The sequence below is a fragment of the Ochotona curzoniae genome, unplaced genomic scaffold (assembly GCF_017591425.1).
Source record: "Ochotona curzoniae isolate NIBS_2020 unplaced genomic scaffold, NIBS_Ocur_1.0 contig_54, whole genome shotgun sequence".
In the NCBI taxonomy this organism is placed as follows: Eukaryota; Metazoa; Chordata; class Mammalia; order Lagomorpha; family Ochotonidae; genus Ochotona; species Ochotona curzoniae.
The window spans coordinates 1,146,738-1,166,154 of NW_024466464.1; the positions used below are offsets into that span (position 1 = coordinate 1,146,738).

The 19,417-nt window shown below is 55.8% G+C and overlaps 1 protein-coding gene across 3 annotated transcripts; it reads right to left on the reverse strand.

The window, feature by feature from the left end:
* Positions 1-416: 416 nt before the first annotated feature.
* TMEM130 (transmembrane protein 130) lies at positions 417-15,952 on the reverse strand. 3 transcript variants are annotated; one of them, XM_040989932.1, is made up of 8 exons: positions 15,868-15,952; positions 10,705-11,010; positions 9,384-9,543; positions 4,168-4,334; positions 3,492-3,576; positions 2,303-2,505; positions 874-986; positions 417-569 (listed from the first exon to the last, which is right to left on the reverse strand). In XM_040989932.1, the coding sequence occupies exons 1-8, from the start codon at positions 15,950-15,952 to the stop codon at positions 417-419; spliced, it is 1,272 nt and encodes a 423-aa protein (XP_040845866.1). The 3 variants fall into 3 exon arrangements, with proteins under 3 accessions (XP_040845866.1, XP_040845865.1, XP_040845867.1); XM_040989931.1 differs by having other exon boundaries at positions 417-605; XM_040989933.1 differs by lacking the exon at positions 10,705-11,010.
* Positions 15,953-19,417: the final 3,465 nt, after the last annotated feature.

A 19,417-nucleotide genomic window follows, 5' to 3' on the forward strand; every position in this document is an offset into this window, starting at 1 on the left:
CAGGTGACCCAGCAGATACACAGCAAGAGGCCCGTAGGACACTTTCAAGGGTGGGGGTGGGGGTTGGCTGTGTGGGAATGGTCTTTGATGAACTCATCCTCAGGGGAGAGACGTGTGACTCCCAACAGATGGCACTCATGCCCACCCAGGGACACGGACAGGACCAGGGACGGTGCCGAGCAGCAGCATCTTCCTCCGAGGCAGGCCGGGGCGGCGAGGGTGACAGACGGGCTTGCAGGTTGGGGCTACACTGGTCAGGGGGGCTTGGGGGATGGCAAAGAGAGCTGGCAGCAGCAGCAAGCAGCGGTACAGACGGAGGGTCTCCCTCATTCACATACACACACACACCCTGCCCCAACCCCAGGTTGGCAGTCAAGTTCACGCTGAGGTGGAGCTCACGTTGGGAAGGGTGGCACTCACACGGTGTAAGTTTTGACGGACTTGTAGAGGGGCGGGAGCAGCCCGTGGTTCTCACGCACGACCTCCAGGTACTCGGAATGGGTCTCCAGCAGGAAGGGCCCGCAGCACATCTGGCAGCAGCACCTGACCCCAGAGGGCGGCTCCGGGTTCTTGTCAGACAGGGGGGAAAAGTCAAAATCAGCCACCTATGGTGAACAAAACCCCATGCATGCGTCAATGAGCTGCCCACAGGGAGCCCAGTGGGAGGTGGCCTGGTGAACTCACTGTCCGGCTGGCCCCGGATGTGTGCGCGGAGGTAAGTCACGATGCCTTTGCGGGCACGTCTCCCCCTGTGCCTCACTACAACATCAAGACACCTAACCCACCGCCGCCAGCTCACCCCACCCCAGGCATCCTGGACTGGGCCCCGAACCCTGGCCTGGTGGTCCAGCCCCCACCCTGGCGAACACCCACCTCCACCATGTCCTTCTGCTGAGTGGCGTTTCGCAGGGTCATGTACATGATAAAGGCCAACATCACGGTGATGAGCGTGGCGCACGGGAAGGCAAAGACGGCCGGCTGCAGGCCTGGGAGCGAGACAGGGCAAGTCAAGACACCGGGGAGCTGGTGTCCCATCCCTGGTTCTTAGATCCCTGAGGGCACCTCACCCCTGCCAGGGTGCTTCTCAACTAGGCCAGCCACCACAGGTTAGGGCCAGCACTTGGAAAACAACCATGTCTCCCAGTCAACACAGCCACTCCTGCGAGCCTGGGGTCCGCAGGACTCATGGTCAGCTCCCAGTACAGAGGTGACAGCCAGAAAGACAGGGCCGGCTCTCCTGCCATGAGGCCGTTGCTTAGAAGAAAACTGGTGCCAGTGACTTTTCCTACTGTCTCCTCGGCAGAATTCAGGGAGCCCCAAGTACTCCATGCCCAGAGGGCACTGGAGGTCTCAGGGCCCAAGGCCTCCCCACCCGCCTCCAGTGAGGCCCGCCAGTTCACCCAGGGCCCCAAATGGAACATGGCATCGGCTCTGGCCCTGCAGAGAGCGGAGTGGAGACGAACGGTGTTGGGTGCCCTCCAACGGCCACCCTGGAGGGCAGGGACAGTGGGGAGGCTTTAGTGTGAGCTCATGGGCAGCACAGGGAATTCTCAGCCTGGACAAGAATGCTGCACTGGGTGTCCGGAAGCCTGGCTTTGGACCCAGCTGGTCTCCAGTCCTGTGGCTTCCCTGTGCCTCAGTTCCCCCTTTCATAGCACCAGGCTGGGTGTGGAAAGGCCACTACATAGGGTTCCGGGATCTTTCTCCTCGGTGTAAGGACACGCTTTTGTGAACCCCAGAGTTCCCCAGGGAAATGAAGGGTAGGCCACAATGCAGCCCCCAGTGGCCAGCCCGATGGTGGCGCCTGGGCTCCTGACACTTCCCCCTCGTCCCCCCGGCAGTCGGGCCGTGGCACTGGGAATGCTTGCTTTAATAGTGGCAACAGGAGGGGAGTGAGGCTGACGGTGATGAGGGCAGCAATACCGTGTTCCTGGTGGCTCCTTTGGCATGGGGTGTTGGCATCAGCGGTCGGCGTGGTCTTAGGCATTTGTAGAGGAGATGGTAGGAGCGGTGGGCCTGAGGAGTGGTGTCTGCAGGCTTGGTGGGCGTGTGGTCACAATGGGAGCTGAGTGGCAGTGAGCGTGTGCTGGTGGTGCCTGTCGGCTTGGTGGTGCTGGCCACTGGCAGAGTTTGGTGGTGATGGGGTGGGCAGTGTGGGTCGTTGATGGGGTGGTGGCTGCGTCAGGTTGCTCAACGTGCTCATGTTGGCGGGGTCACCCGTGGACTCCAGCGGGGCTGGCCGAGGAGCGCCGGGTGCTGGCAGCAGGACTGACCGACGGACAGCGAGCCAGCTGTCACTTACTGGAAGGCCACACCTGGACTCGGTGGTACTGGTGCGACTTGCTGATGACGTTCTCAGCCCGGATGCTGAAGCAGTAGTCGCCGGGGTCCCGGAAGGTGTGGGTCAGGTTGTAGGCCATGCTGGCCACAGACACTGGCTGGCACTCCCCTTCCTCCAGTGGCAGGCACTCGGCCTTGAGGCGCCAGCACACGGTCAGGGGTGGGCTGTGGGGCACGGGCACAGGCTTCAGAAACAAAGCAGAGAAGGGCACGGACCCCGGCTGAGGCGGCCTGCCTGGGGAGGCCGGCCTGGACACCCGGCCTGGGTGGGGAGCAGACCTTCCCAGGAGGGGATGCCATGCTGTGCTCAACATCCCATGTTCCAGACCAGCAAACCACATAGAGGTGCAGGTGTTCTGCCCCCACCCCAAACACCCAGGAGGATCCTAGGCTGGCGAGGCCACCTGAGACACCGCTGGGGGAACCAGGGACACATTCTTGAGGAGTAAGATGGGGGGCTTCCCGGAGGAGGGGGCATTCACACAGGCTCTGGAAGGACACACGCGTTGGACACTGGCTCTCTGCCCACACAGGCTCCCAGGCTGGAAAACACACCCCCTCCAAGCTCAATCCCCTGCCTGCCCTTCTCTTCTCAGATGCAGCCTCACCTCACGCTGCTGTGTGCAGGGTTGGGTGGCACGAGAGCCTGGCCCCGACTGCCAACCTCGACATGGGTGTCTCCGAGGGAAGAGAACCCAGCCTCAGAACTCACCCAGAGCCTGGGCTGCTCCTGCCAACCAAGTGGGTGTGCCTGCTCTGCTTGACCACCCCACCTTACCCTCACTGCATGTGACCCTGGGAAGCAGTGGCTCTTGCCTTCCACCTGGCTGTTCCAGCTCCTAGAGTGAGCGGTGCGTGACCCAAACCCCGGGCACTTCTCTCTGCTGGCCTGCCCCCTCCATGGAGGTCCTTTTCCAATAGGCACTTCTCTGCGGCCTTGACACAAAGCCTGAGACCCAAGCTATGACGGCTGGGTGCTGCCCACCACACAGCCACGGGGCAGGCGCTACTTCGTCCCATGAGCTGCTAGGTTGAGGGCCCGTGTCGTGGCATGAGTCATGTTTGGGACACCTGTCACAGAAAGATAGCCGGGGGGCAGGGGGCTGGCAATGGGGAGGGGGAACCGGCAGGGCACTCGGGTGCTCACTCACCTCCCCAGGAAGTTTAAGGTCAGTGTCAGCTTTTGGAAGGTCTGAATCAGTGTGGGTCCCAGCACCTGGATGCCCTGAAGGGTTTCTGGCAAAGCAGAGAGGACTTGGTCAGACCAGGTTGGTAGCTCAGGGCTGCTGCCACCAGAGGTGGTTCCTAGGACCTGAGCCATGTAACTGCCACTCAAGGGAGGCCACGGCACCCGTGCAGCTCGCCCTTCACAGTCAGTAGTGGGCGTGGAGCCAGCTCACAAGGAGGAAGCTGGAGGGACGGGCAGAGTCACCTTCAGAGCCATGGCCACAGGCACTGAGCGATGAGCCATGTCTTGCAGACATCACCACCCTTTTTGGCAAGAACCAGGAGGTTCCCCCTGCCAAGCTGGAGTGCAATGGGCTCAGGTGCTCACTGCCTAAGCAGGGACTGAGGCCTCCCACCAGGCTGGGGGTGGGCAGGGCAGATGTGAAACCGTGCCTGGGCTCTGAGAGTGTGCAGGTCTGGATTCAAATGCCAGCTCCACCACTCGGGCTCCCTTTTAAGTAGGGACGGTGACCAGCACTGCTCAGAGAACTACAGGCCCAAGAAGGCAGCCAGAACATCTGAGCTGGGGCCGCTGCTGGTCTGGAGTGCCCCTGCCACCTTGACGGGCAGGGTCCAGGGCTCGGGGGGAGGGAAGCCCACCCTGCAGCTTCAGTGAGGTGGAGAAGTCACCGGTCTTCTGGACGATGCCCTTGGTGGCATCCAGTCTCGCTTGTTCCCACTCGGCCACCACGTTGAGCTTCACTGTGAAGGTCCCGATAATGGAATAGTTATAATAGACCACAGGGTCCTCCGTCACCATCAGGGTCCTGCGAGAGGATGGAGGGAAGAGAGAGAGAGAGAGAGAGAGAGGACAGGACCGTTTCCCCTTCTTGTGCTCAGAAGGGACACCTGGGACCCCTGAGAGTCTGGCATGGCCAGAGAGAGACATGCAGGCTAGCAATCTGTACAGCTGTCATGGTGGTAGCACCCTCCACCCCCCAGAGCCAGCTAGGACAGCAGCATGGCTGGCCCATTTCCCAGAGCAACAAACTGAAGCCGGGGAGGGCAGGAAAGGCTCTGTTATGGATGGCAGGTTCTGCAGCCCCAGTTAACGATGGGGACAGCCCACCGGCCTCAGCTGACAAGGTGCTCAGCACGGCAGGTCAGCAGAGTCACCCACAGTTAGTTTTGTTCATGTGTATTCACTTATTCATTTGAAAGACAGAGACAAGCCAAAAGAGATCTTGGCACCAGCACCATGCCATAGCACATGAAGCTTCCACTGTGGCACTGGCATCCCCAGGACTGCCAGTTCGAGTCCCAGTTGTTCCACTTCTGACTTATCTCCATGTTAATGTTCCCAGGAAAGCAGAAGAAGATGGCCCAAATGCTTGGGCCCCTGCACCCATGTGGGAGATCCAGAAGAGCCCCCTTGCTCCTGGCTTTGGATCAGTTCAGCTCCAACCATTGTGGCTATTTGGGTAGCGGACCAGTGGATGGAAGATTCTCTTTGTCTCTCTTTCCCGCTCTGTAATTCTGCTCTTCAAATAAAAATAATGAGGGCCCGGCGGCGTGGCCTAGTGGCTTAAGTCCTCGCCTAGAACGCGCCCGGGATCCCATATGGGCGCCGGTTCTAATCCTGGCAGCTCCACTTCCCATCCAGCTTCCTGCTTGTGGCCTGCGAAAGCAGTCGAGGACGGCCCAAAGCCTTAGGACCCTGCACCCACATGGGAGACCCAGAAGAAGTTCCTGGCTCCTGACTTCGGATCAGCATAGCATCAGCCGTTGCACTCACTTGGGGAGTGAATCATCGGACAGAAGATTTTCCTCTCTGTCTCTCCTCCTCTCTGTATATCTGCCTTTCCAATAAATAATAAAATAAATCTTAAAAAAATAAATAAAAATAATGAATGCATTTTTAAAAAGAAAGAGAGAGATCTTGCACCTGCTGGTTCACACTCCGGATGCCCATGACAGTTGCTTGCTAAACCAGGCTGACTCCAGGAGCTGAGAACTCGGTCCGATCTCCCATGGGAGGGTGGGTGTAGGGACTCAAGCACTTGAGCCATCACCTGCTGCCTTCCAGGAACATACCAGAAGGAGGCTGAAGCCGGAAACTGAATCCAGACCCAGGCGCTGACAGCGATGTGGCTGTGCCTTAACCCCAGCTGCCCGCCCACGGGTCTGGGAGGCCAGCTGCCCGCCCACGGGTCTGAGAGGCCAACTGCCCGCCCACGGGTCTGAGAGGCCAGCTGCCCGCCCACGGGTCTGAGAGGCCAACTGCCCATACCTCCTCCCACGCCTGCACCTGCCAATCCTTCATGTCTCTCAGGTGCAGGTGGGAGAGTTGCTGGCAACAGGATAAAGCCAAGTGTTTGGGGGGGCGGTGCAGTCTGGGGAGAAGAGGAGTGTCAACTCTGAAGTGAGGACACACCCAGGCTTGAATCTCAGCTCCAGCCTGACTTTAAGCCTCCCTTGCTCCCTCCCTGGGGATGACAGAACACAGCAGGCGCATAGCACCAAGCTCCTCCCACGAGTCGCTGAGTCACTCAACAGGAACTTTAATAACAGCAGGTGTGTGCTGACGGACTGATGCTCTTTGCATAGGATGGGGTTGTCAGAACTTCGTCTTGTTCCCAGTGTAATGCCTGCTCTGACTTCCCTGTGTGCTGAAACGTTTAATTCTGGTGATACCTGATTCTGGCAAATTTTCCAAGTGTCTATTTTTGCTTTGATTCTAAAAGATCTTTTATCACTGTCACATTATTCGAATACAGCTGTTCCCCTGCATTTCAATCTATGAAAAGTTATGTCTCATTTTTTAACCCCTATAAAATGACCCTTATTAGGGATTGGGTTGTTTTGCGCCTAAATACTCAAATAACTGCCCCAGTACCGTTTATTAAGTGGTTTTTATTTAACTACCTGTACATGCCGCTGTTACCATGGACTAATGTGTCAACAGGTGACGGGTACTGGTGCTATAGAGCCAGCATCCCAGAGGGGTGCCAGTTTGAGTCCCAGCTGCTCCACTTTTTTTCTTTTTAATCGGATATACAGACAGGAGGAGAGACAGAAAGCAAGATCTTCCATCTGTTGATTCACACCCCGAGCAGCTGCAACAGCCAGAGCTGTGCCGATCCAGAGCCAGGAGCCAGGAGCCTCTTCTGGGTCTCCCACATGGGCACAGGGTCCCAAAGCTTTGGGCTGTCCTCGACTGCCTTCCCAGGCCATAAGCAGGGAGCTGGATGGGAAGTGGGGCTGCCGGGATTAGAACTGACACCCATGTGGGATCCCAGCACATGCAAGGTGAGGACTTGAGCCATTAGGCTACCGTGCTGGACCCGCTGCTCCACTTTTGATCCAGCTCCCTGCCATGCATTTGGGAAAGCAGCAGAGGATGGCCCAGCTGCTTGGACCACTGCACCCATGTGGGAGACCAGGAACATGTTTTGGGCTCCTGGCTTCTGCTTGGCACATTCCAGGACCATCGTGGCTATTCTGGGAGAGAATCAGTGGATGGAATCTCTCTGTAACTATGCCTTTTGAATAAATCAATCCTAGACCCCATGCACAGTCCGGGGCTAGGCCCAGAGTCAGACACACAGCCTAGGTGTCCCACATGCAAGGCAGGAACCCAACTGCTTGCTTTATCACCTGCTTCCTCCTGAGGACCACAGGGGCAGGGAGCCGGAGCCAGGGATGGAAGTCGCCTTCTCCGTCTGAGTACGGCTGGCACTTTAGGCTAACTGCCCACTCCAGGAACTGCTTCTCACATCTGTGAAGCAGTGCACTCTCAGTTCCCTTCTCCACCTGTCTTTATTCTTAGTTTTTGTAACTATCCTAAGAGCTCTGCTCGTAGCTCCAAAGCTGTGAATCTTTCTTTGTGTGTGTGACATACCATATTCCTAAAATACCGGGACCATTGTTGTTGCCCCCCACGATGGGTATCAGCAGGAAGCTGGGCCTGGAAGTGGAGGTGGAACTTGAACCCAGCACTGTGCCATGGGCATTCCCAACAGCATTCTGACCACTGCCAAATGCCTGCCCCAAGATACAGGGTCTTTGAAAGTCCAAAATTGGGGGCAGGCACTGTAGCACAGTGCATTAAACTGCCATCTGCAATGCCAGTATCCCGTAAGGGCATGGGTTCGAACCTTGGCTGCTCCTAAACAATTTTTAATGTGTGTATGCATGCGCATTTTCTCATCCGAAGAAATTAGTGCTAGCTTGAGGATTTTATACTTTACTTCTAAAACACAGTTTTGAACTTATCAATTCTGATTTTCTATCTTCTAATTCATGCTTTGGAATTAATTTTTTTTTTCATCCAAATTCTGATGCATGGGATTTTTCCTTCTTCTCACTCCTTGAGGGTTTTTTCATTCTTTCTTTATAAATAAAACACTGAGAGCCACAAATCTGACTCTGATGGCAGCCTCGGACCCACTCTCCACATCTTCATGTGCATCATAATTTTCAGTGACTTTTGCCCCCAAAATTTGCTTTTAAGGGTCTTATTTTTTTAACTTTTTTTTTTATTGGAAAGTTAGATATTCAGAAAGGAGAAGAGACAGAGAGAAAGATATTCTGTCCATTGATTCACTCTCCAAGTGGCTGCAACAGCCAGAGCTGAGCCACTCCAAAGCCAGGAGCCAGAAGCCTCTTCCAGGTCTCCCATGCGGGTGCAGGGTCCCAAGGCCTTGGGCTGTCCTCCGCTGTCTTCCCAGGCCACAAGCAGGGAACAGATGGCAAGTGGGGTCACCAGGACACAAACCAGCACCCATATGGGATCCTGGCACATGCAAATGAGGATTTTAGCTGTTACACTACTGCGCCAGGCCCAAGAGTCTTATTTTAAAGTCCTGACTTGGTAGGATGTGCTTGTGTGCCCACAGGGCCTTAGGTCACCTGCTGTCTCTTGGCCTAAGCTTGAGCACACAGGCAGTTTCCCATGCTTATTTGATGCAACCCCAAATACAATGCTCTGAATCCCTAGGCCCTAGAGTGATTGTATCTGGAGACAGACCCTTAAAGTTTGAATGAAATCACAAGGGCAGGACCCTAATCTAACAGGCTCTGCTGGCTCCTCCCCCTCCCCCAGCCACCAGATTGGCAATCACCCCTGATGCTGTCGCCCGAGATCGCTGGAAAAGCACCTTACCTTGCTCAAGGGCGCTGCGGGTCCTCGCACTGTGGGAGACCTTCACCGGGACAGGCGCGGGGCCTGGCAGCGGTGCGACAGCCGGGATGCTCACGTCCCACTTCCCTGGCTCCTAACCCCAGCTGCTGGGGTTCTGACAAACGCAGACCCTGCTAGTCCAGTGAGAACTGGACTCCTGCTGCCCACACAGCATGAGTTCCTGGGTCCTGGCTTTGCAGCCTGACATCAGCCCCTGGGCTGGAGCCGTTGCAGGAATGTACGAGTGTAAAACACCAGATAGGAGCTTCCCGTCTGTTTCTGCAGTTCTCAGAGCCTCCCAATACATTAAATAATAAGAAGAATAATAAGTAAGCCATAACTACAGCGGCTTTCAGTGATTCTGGAAAGTTCTCTAAGCCTTTAGCTGACCTTCAGTGTGGTCTTGGCAGCATAGCACCAGTTTTGTAGCTAGGGTCAAAGGTCGAGGAAATGAAGCATCTGTGGCAGCTGCTGGGCAAAACCCCTCCTCACCCTGGCCTTCCCTCAAGGGGCAGCTGGGATGCCATGGCCTCCTTTAGCAGGCCATGAACCTCCTGGGCAGGTTCACCCAGGGACCCCGAGGCCTGGCCCTCAGCAGGTACTGGAGGAAGAATGTCTGGGGAGGGGGTGGGGAGAAAGGAGGAGGGGAGAACAAAACAGGGCACCTGCACGGGCCAAGGGGCCAGGGACATACCCGTCTCCAAAGTCCCAGCTGTAGAGGAACGAGGCGCTCTTGAAGAAGTCGCTGGGGTCGTGCAGCAGGAAGGAGACTTTGAGGCCCATCCTGGTGAGGTAGGAGCTGGGCCAGGGCAGGGAGCTGTTCTGGGTGACCACAAGGTTCCCCACGAGGGAGTCTGTGAGAAACAGGGAAGGGTGAGTCCAGGGAGGTAGAGGCGGCCGGGGACCTTGTGGGCAGGGCAGGGTGGGGGACAGAGGACCCCACATGTCCCTCCCCGCTGTGCAGATGCAGGTGAAGAAGCACGGTGCACAGCATGGGCATGGCTTTTGCTCCCAGCACACTCTCCTTTCGCCAGGACCCCGAGCCTCGGTCACTGTGAGGACCAGAGGGACAGGCTCAGTTGAAGGGAACTTGGGGGAAATAGTTCAGAACGTTTTCTGAGTCCACCAAGAAAACAACACTCCATGCTGATTTTTTTCTTCCCCTACCAGAGCCAAAAGTGAGGCATGCTCAGCAGAGCCTCATTGGGTATATTCAAATGTAGGATTTTTTTTTTTTTAAAGGAACGAAATGGCCTACCATTCAAACACTACTAACCCTGACATGGCGAGGAATTTAGAGTATTCCATATGTGCTTCACATATGTCTATGGCAAACATGACTCATCAAATTTATTCTACAGTTCTGTGTTTTATTTCACAAATACACACATAATGCCCAGACACCACAGAGGACAGCACACTTCTTACAAGGTGCATAAATGCTCACGGCGCATTCAACCAGCCCCTAAGGCTCCAGACTTAGGAATCTTTCCTTTTGCTAGTTTGAATACCTGAGCACACAAAGCATGCTCTAAGCAGAAGTTTGTTTCCTCAAGATGACTTCTTGATTGGGCTGTCAGTTCTACAAGGCTAGGAGGAGAGAGAGCTGTCAGAATAAGACAGACAACTGACAGAAGATAAAGAAGATACAGGATAGAAAAGACAGAAGGTAGATACAGGTGACAGATAAAACATACAGAGAGAGATGACAGAGAGACGGGGGAGATAGGAGAAAGAAGTAGTGCATGAAAGCGTGGACCAAAGACTAGAGTAATTCACACCCACGAATACACAGCCATCGGCTGCGTAACTCGTCCCCCGGGCAGCCATGTGTGCCGTCCGAGTCAGCACAACCTCTCCAGCAATGCATGTTCTGACCACAGAGAAAGAGCCCTGGCAGGGCTGCAGTGGGGGGCTGCCTCATTTGCCTTCCCTTGATTCACGGTAGGCTGAGTGTTCCCTGCTACACTGTGCTGTTTGGGGCAGACCAGCCAACGGGACAGCTGCCCCTGTACCTGTGATGGAGACGACGGTGAAGCTCCTGGTCACCGGCTGGCACATCCAGCAGTCGGTGGCAGTGACCCACACGGAGACGGGGAAGTCGCCAGGCAGGTGGCCCACCAGGCGGATGGTGGAGGTGAGGTCCTTCTCCATCTTGCCGGTGAGCATCAACGGAGTGTGGATCCAGTGGAAGCGGTACAGGTGAGTGTCGGGGGCCATGGCCAGGCTGCCATTGTCCTTGGCCACCAGGCTGGCTGAGATGGTCATCTCTGTTCCTGTGGTGGCCGGGCCATCGGTGGTCAGATTGAGCTCATACAGGCCTAGCGTCCAGAAACAGACTGTGTCTTAGGAGGGGGCTTTTCAGGCAGACCAAGCCCTGGGCAACTCAGGGGACAGGCCTTAAAGGTCACATAAGGCTAATGACTGTCAAACTTGGCTCTAAATGACAGCTTCTTAACTATTACCAAGTTGTATTTTTTTTAAAAATTGTTTTTATTCGAAAGGCAGATTTATAGAGAGAAGGAGAGAGTGAGTGTGAGAAAGCTCCCTAGACAACTACAATGGCTGGAGCCAAGCTAAGCTGATGCAAAGCCAGGAACCGGGAGCCTCCTCTGGGTCTCCTATGTGGGTGCAGGGTCCCAAGGCTTTGGGCCGTCCTCCACTGCTTTCCCAGGCCACAGCAGGGAGCTGGATGGGAAGTGGAGCAGCAGGAAGAACTGCCACTCATATGGGATGCCAACGCTTGAAGGTGAGGATTAACCTGTGAGCCGAGGAGCTGTCTCCCCATCTCCTGCTCGCACTGTGCTTCCTCCTGACGTCAGACAGGCTACCTGTGTGGCTCAGGCATGACCAGACCACACCTGGACTTAGGAAAGTGACCGGTGGTCCCTTGGAGGGGGGGAGCTGGAGCTGTCCCTGCTGGACAGCTATTATCAAGGAAGCGCCACCACTCACTCCCCTATGGCAGAGGGTTCAAATCGTATGCATGGAATGGGAGGGAAAACACAGAGCTTCCTTCACCCTCCCTGCTGTGGGCAGCTGTGGATCACCAGCAAAGGTCTATGGCCTTCCAGGCAGACCCCGTGAGGGCCCTGTGTCCCCTGCTCCCTTTCTCCCTTGGTTGCACTTCCAAGTCCATCATGGCCAAGATTCTGGCTTCAACCTGGTCTAGCTCTAACTCTTTTTTTTTTTTAAAGATTTATTTTTATTATTTTTTTTATTGGAAAGTCAGAAATACAGAGAGGAGGAGAGACAGAGAGGAAGATCTTCCATCCAATGATTCACTCCCCAAGTGAGCGCAACGGCTGATGCTATGCTGATCCAAAGCCAGGAGCCTCTTCCGGGTCTCCCACGCGGGTGCAGGGTCCCAAAGCTTTGGGCCGTCCTCGACTGCTTTCCCAGGCCACAGGCAGAGAGCTGGAAGGGAAGTGGGGCTGCCGGGATAGAACCAGTGCCCATATGGGATCCCGGGCGTGCAAGGCAAGGACCTTAACCACTTGCGCCACCGCGCCGGGCCCTAGCTCTAACTCTTGTAGCCATTTAGGAGTAAACCAGTGGATGGAAGATCTTTCTCTCCCCCACCTTCTCTATAACTCTGCCTTTCAAATACATGCATACATACATAACTAAATAAATTAATTCCCACTATAGCAGTAACACAAAAAAATCTTCAAAAAGTCTGTGGAAGGAGTTGGTGTCACGGCATAACAGTGTAGGCTTCCACCTGTGGCACTGGCATCCCAAATGGGCACCGGTTTGAGTCCTGGCTGTTCCATTTTCCATCTAGCCCCCTGCAGATGCGTCTATGAGGACAGTGAAAGCTGGTCCACGTCCTTGGGCCTCTGCACCCACGTGGGAGACCCAGGAGAAGCTCCTGGTTCCTGGCTTTGGATTGGCTCAGCTCTGGCCGTTGATCGGGAGTGAACCAGCAGATGGAAGATCTCTCTTTCTCTCTGTAGAAAACAAAACAAATAAAAGCCTACCTATCAAATAGAAAATAAATGAGTTTAAAAAGAAAAAAAGACAAGTGGAACACCTGGGCCTTGAGCCGATGCCCACACAAGATGCCAGCCTTGCAACCAGCAGCTTCACCCGCTGCACTGCAGGCTTGGCCCCTGCACGCAATTCTGCATCACGCTGCTGTACCTACAGCACGCCCACAGCATGTGACACGTTCAAGATCATCCCACAAGCCGGTGTATCCCAATCCCATAATCCCTCACTCTTGCCAACAGAGTACTGCGAGGCTCCGAGCGTGCCATCACTCCTGCGACTTGGTTCTTCCTGCAGGACGTGATGCCCAGGAGGGTCTCAGGCTTCTGGGGAAGAGAGCCAGAGCAGGCTGGACAGCAGACAATCCCCGGTCCCCACTGAAAGCCACCAAAGTGACCCCTCCTGTGCCTTCCAGTGCCGGGGATGGACCTGCCCTCTGAGCTAGTACTGCTCATGTGCAACTACATTTGAATGACAATCCAATCACCTCTAAAGGGAATGGAGACCAAAAACTCAGCTGCACTGGCCACAGTGTCAGAGCTAGAAGCTGCATGTGGGTGGCAGCTGCTCTCCTGGGCAGGGGACACGCCGTTGCCTAGATCTGTCAGACCGTGTGGGTCTCATCCCTCTGGGTGCTTCCTCGTCTCTCGCTCTCTGTCATCCCGACTTCTGTCAGGCATCCTCTCCCACCAGGGACAGTGCCCTCACCTCATCTCTGGCAACCTGTGTGGGTTCCTGCTCCATACCCGCCTGGTTCCTGGGCCACTAATGCAGCCCTCAACCGAGGCCCCCGACAACAAGCGTCCCAGTTTGAACCAGCACAGGGTGGCTTTCCAACTCACGGCATCCTTGCTGCAGCCACTTGAACTCTTGCACGCAGCTGCCCCCACGGGTTCTGCCCTTTGCATATACTGTCCCACAACATCCTTCCCACCTGCTAGCCTGTGGGGAACACCTCTTCCAGGAAGCCTTCCTGGTCCCTCTCACCCAACAGCTCGAACATACCACCATCATCATTCCACGGGGAACCCAAAGTTTCCACATCTCCCCATGCATTGTCTGGAGCTCCTTGAGGGCCGAACTCACTTTTGGGTCCCCCATGGACCAGCAGGTTTGCCATGTTGGCTGTTGCTGAGGCATCAGGCACTGTTCCAGGAGCTTGCCCACCCACTCAGTTGCTACTGACCAATCCCCTGACCCTACCAGTGCCAGGGTGTGGGGGTTAGAATTCTCAGACTCCTGCCTGGAAGGAGCTCACAGCACACCTGTTAAGCTTTCAGCAGAGACAGGAGGTCAGCGATGGGGCTCCTCTGGCTCACAGCAGCTGGGACTCAGGCTCTGGTCAGACCTCTTGTCCATGTCATGTGTGTCCCTGTTCGGAATCTCTTTCCTTCATGGATGTGTCTTACACAGTCATTCGAATCCAGATGCCAAGTGCCAGTGCAGTCATCACCCCCGGAACGCCCCACCCCTGGCACAGCGGAGGAGGCTTTTCCAAGGAAATGCATGTGTCACACTGGGGGACCCAAGGCCAGCAGGGGCCACCCAGCTCCCACCCCCAGCTGCACTTTCCCCCTTTCTGGCGGGAAGGCAGTGTCTGGGCAGGCTGCTGGGCTCCCACCTGTCCCCTCCCTTCTCCCTGGGCTCCTAGCCCCCTCCATCCTACCGCCTCTCAAGTCAGGAAGCGTGGGCCAGAGCGAGGCTGGCAGGTGGCAGGGACATTCAGCTGCACGCTAATGGCCACCCAACATCCACAGCGAGCCGGGCGCATGTCAGCTCCATGTCAAACCGTTGCCAAGGGAATGGGACCAGGAGGGCAGCCAGCTGGGGCTGCCTGGAGGGAGGGGCGGGGCACAGCAGCTGCAGGCTCCATCCAGCTCTGGGGAGCCCCACCCCCTTTAAACTACCCAGCCGCCCGGCAGCTCCCAGGTCACTTGCGTCCCCTGCTGGCTTTGACTATGATCTCTGGGAGCTCAGTGGCCCAGCTGAAAACTGCCAGACGTGGCTGAAAGAAGCAAGCCCAGTCTCTTGCTGTCCTCATGCAAATTCATGTTCCCAGGCCCCTGCAGCGGCAAAGGCAGGGTCTAGGGCGGGGGAAGGAAGTAGGGAGCGGACTCCACAGGTGGCCTCAGGCATGCCAAAGCTGAGGGGACCAAAGCAAACAGGGAAGGGGCCACTTTCCCTCCCCTCAACCTGGCACGGGAACAAACTCCCCTGCTTCCAGGGCTTCCAGTGTTCCAACACTGACCAGCAACACAGCAAATGGGGTTCTAGAAAGCCACTACACCAGTTCTCCAGCCCATGAGTTGGCGTGTTTCTATGATGACCCATGGTGCAGCTCGTGGCCTGGACATGCCAATCCCTGCAGTGGGAGGCGCCCATGAGGCCTGAGGGGGCTTTTGAGCCCCCCCCCCCAAATTTCTGGGTGTCAAAGGTGCACTGCACCCACCTGTGTGTCACGGGCCCTGCTGAGAAGGGAACCACTCTCCTAATTTGTTCTCCGTTCTGGGCACATTCCAAACCTGCAGACTACAGACCCCCACCTTTCTCTGATTCTGGCTGCAGAGGACCTCCTGGGAGGACGACCCAGTCCCTCTTACGGATGGCCTGTCCTGGTCAGCCCTGCATGAGCACCTGCTGCCCACCTGCCCATCCCTCCCCTCCAGTGCGCCAGCAAGGTGGGCTGGGGGGAGGTGGGCGCTCTGAAGAACCACCGTTCAGGATCCATTTTACAAATCACTCCCAGAGGAGAGGAAATGGCCCAGCGGCCTCCTGGGTCGACACTGTAACATCACCCCTCCCCGTTCCAGCTCTCTCCACCAGAAACGGGATCTCTCCGGACGCCCGGCGTTTTAGGGAGAACCTGGAAGGGGGGTGCTGTGGCGCCATCACTTGCTTAGGCACCTTTCACCCCCACCCTCATCCCCGGCCCTGCCAGGCTCTCCCCCGGGGCCCAGGAGGTATCCTCCACCACCACCTCCCCCCACCCCCGCGCTCCCTAAGGGTAGGATGCGCCAGCGTGGAAGTGGGACCCCGGGGGAGGCTCCCCGCCTGCAGCTCCAGGGCAGGGTAACTCCAAGAGGGAGGAAGGGAGGCCGGTGGGGTGCCACTGGGAATGTGGGAGGCGCGCGCCAGGGCACCCGGCGCCACCTTCGCAGCCCAGGACGGGCCCCACAGCGCCTTACCTGCGGCTACCCTCGCGGGGGCTGAGCACAGCATGCAGGTGAGCCAGAGCAGGTGGCCGCGGCGCGACCCCACGGCCGGGGCCATGGCGGGACCCCCAGCGAGCAGGCGAACGGAGCGCGGCCCCGGGTTCGGCGGCCGCTCTGGTGAGCTACGTGCGGGCGCAGCGGCTGGCTCCTCCTCGCCTGGGCCCGCGGTGTCGCTGCGCGTCGCCGCTGCCTCCGCGCGACCCTGACCCACGTCAGCTCGTCCAACGCCACGCCGCGCCCCCTCCCCGCCCACGACCACGCAGGCCACGTCTGACTTAGCGGCTCCAGGGGCACGATCGGACCCCGTGGGGACTCCGCAGGTGGGCAGCCCTCTGCGGCTCCTTGCTTGGCGTTACGGCTCATAGCATTCCAGGGGGCCGAGGCCTGGAGCCCTGTTAGAGTTGGGCCTGGCATGGGTCTTGGTCCTGCACACGCCGGTTCCCACAAGAATCAGCTCCATCCTCACCCTCACTAGAAGGGAACCGCTCCGTGGTGTCAGCTCATGCTACCAAGGCTGGCCTCTTAGAAAATGTAGCCGGGCTAGGCGGATTTAAAGACGCAAATGACCCTAACCAACATCAAGGTCCCAGCTTGACCTCTCGGACTTCCTGGGTCAGCACAGTGCTCAGGCTCTGGGTACTCCTGGTTAGTGCTGCCTGACCTGCTGGCATCCTCTTAAGGATGTGGCAGTGTCATTGGGCATCAGGCACTTAAGTACCTGAGAAATAGAAGACTAAGTTGGGGGAGTTTCAGGATTTAGGACTATTGAGCTTTACCTGAAGGTCGTTTGTGTTTTTAAAAACCTATGGGGAAGCGGGACTAGCACGATGGCTCAACGGCTAAATCCTCAACTTGTAAGCGCTGGCATCCTGTGTCCCAGATGCTCCACCTTTAATCCAGCCCCCTGCTAAGGTGCCTGCAAAAGCATGTCTTCGAAATCCTTGGGTCCCTGCACAAACGCGGGAGACTTAGAAGCTCCTGGATCCGGGATTCAGATCGGCCCAACCCTTGCCATTTGGAGAATGAATGAGTGTGTGGAAGATCTCTCATGCACCTCACTTTATATAACTCTGCCTTTTCAATAAATACAGTAGGTCTTTTTAAAGATTTTTTTTCTTTTTCTTTTTAATAAAAAAAGTGTTTTAATTGGAAAGGCAGAAGAGATTTATGGAGAGAAGAACATTGAGAGAGATGTCCCATCCGCTGGGTCATTCCCCAAATGGCCACGCTGGCCGGCAGCTGAGCTGATCTGAAGCCAGGAGTTTTTTCTGGATCTCCCATGTGGACAGGGTCCATGATTTTGGGCCATCCTCGACTGCTTTCCCAGGCCATAAGTAGGGAGCTGGGTGGGTTTGGAGATGGATTTGTTTTTCTTGGTGAGGCAGATTTACAGACTGGAAAGACAGAAAACTCTTCTGTCTGCTAGTTCATTCCCCAAGTGACTCCAACGGCTGGAGTTGAGTCTATCTGAGGCCAGGAGCAGAAGCCTCCTCTGTGTCTCCCATGCCGGTGCAGGGTAGCAAGGCTTTGGGCCATCTTCCACTGCCTTCCCAGGCCACAAGCAATCTTCACCAGGTTGCTCGGTAGGAAATGAGATTGGGGGGGGGGGGGCATTGGGTGCGTAGGGACAGGTCCTGGGGTACCTGGATGGAGCCTTATGTGTCTAGCTTGGCCCAAGGCCTACCTGCTTTGCAATAAAAACAAGTACATCTTTTAAAAAATTAACAATAGCTGGAATGGTTTGTAGGCCAGCCCGGAAAGGCCACTGTTCCTGGCAGATCTAAGGATGTGGACTAAGTAGTGTGAGCCCACTGACCCAACAGTGTGCAAGAAATTGGCTTTGGGAGAGATTCTGATAGGGGAGCTTGGGATACTATTCTGTCAGGACGCAATGCCTACAGGTGAGCGCAAGAACCACAATAAGGTGCATTCCAGAACCAGACCCAGCAAGGGAAAGGTACCCAGCAACATATATTTGCCATAGGCTGGTGGCAGATTAGGCTGAACCAGTGCACACCACCCACTGGTGAATCTGAGCACCAGGACAGAGTGTGGGTCAGGCCACAACTGGTCACAACACATACCAGTACACAGTACAGCTGGGATTGGGTGCCTACCTGGCTGGGCTAGATTGTAATGCTCACCAGCTGGAATTGGGGCTGAGCCGGGCCGGGCCAGGCTAGAGCACCCACTGGCAAATGCCAAGACAAGGTGGGCTATGCCAGACTGGGCTGCAATACCCAATCAGCACACATGAGAACCAGGGGTGGTGGGAGCAAAGTTGATCTGGTTGTGGGCCCAGGAGGGAAACAGTGTGAACCTCCCTGCTGGATTTTCACTCCCACTGGAGAGCATGAAAACCAGGACTGGGGCAGACCTGGCTGGACAGAACGGCACCCACCAGCATGTGTGTGGGCTGGAGAGTGGGGCTGGATGGGTTGAAATAGTCTTCAGTGCTCACTGATATTTAGAAAAACTGAATGGGATGTGGGACAGACTGGACAAGTTTGCTGTACATACTGGCAAGCAGGGGCACCAGGGCAGGGGATGGGCCCTGTGGGGGTTATTGTAGGTTGCTCTGACTAGGCTGCCGCTGCCACTGGTTTGCGTGAGGACTGAGTGTGTGCTGGACAGAACCAGAATGGACTGCAACACCCTTTGGTTTATGTGGAAGACCTGGCTGGAAACGGAAAGAGAACTGACCCAGCCATTGCAGCCACCAGCTGACTGGGGGTGAAAGACTGCACTGGGCCCTCCTATACTTACACATACACAGAAGAATCTGTTCTGGAATCACCTCAGATGAGGTTTCGCTGGGGATCCCTCCAACTGAACTGCTCATCTCAGAACCCTAACCATGCACAGAAGTGCAGGTTCCAAGGTCTGACCATGGAGTGCAAGTGTCAAAGCTGAGCCTCCTCAGAGACTCACATGGAGCAGTGGACAGCATTTCCAGGTGCACGTGGAAGATATGGCAGTGCATCGGAACCTGCAGAGGACACTTGGTACCACAACAGTGGACAGAGGACAGAACAAATCAATTTCCCTAGCCATGTGTTGGCAGTGAAAATTGGGCAAACAAATAGTCTACTCTAAGGTAGACTATGTCAATTAGTGGATTCTGCAGTGATTTCATTGTGCTTGGAATGGTGAGAATGACAGATTCAGAACTGTTGAACCAGCAAAAGCACTTTAGCAGGACCTCTGAGCATTCCCCACATCAGGGACCTGTGATGGGTGCGAGGCTGGGTGCGGCTTCTCCCTTTATCTCCTAATTTACCCCAGAGACAGGGGGAAAAAAAAAGGAATAAAGTGGAAGCAATAGTCTTACCCACTTTCCTGTAGCCCTTGACCCTTAATGCCTTAATCAACTATGCAAAGATTTTCAAAAATAAAGAAAAAAAATAAAATAATAAGAGAAATTTCCCCTAATGTAGAGAAAAAACTGGGAAACAACATCCAAGAAGCACACAGAACTCCCAACAGGCTTAACCGAAAGCGACCTTCACCACAGCACATGATA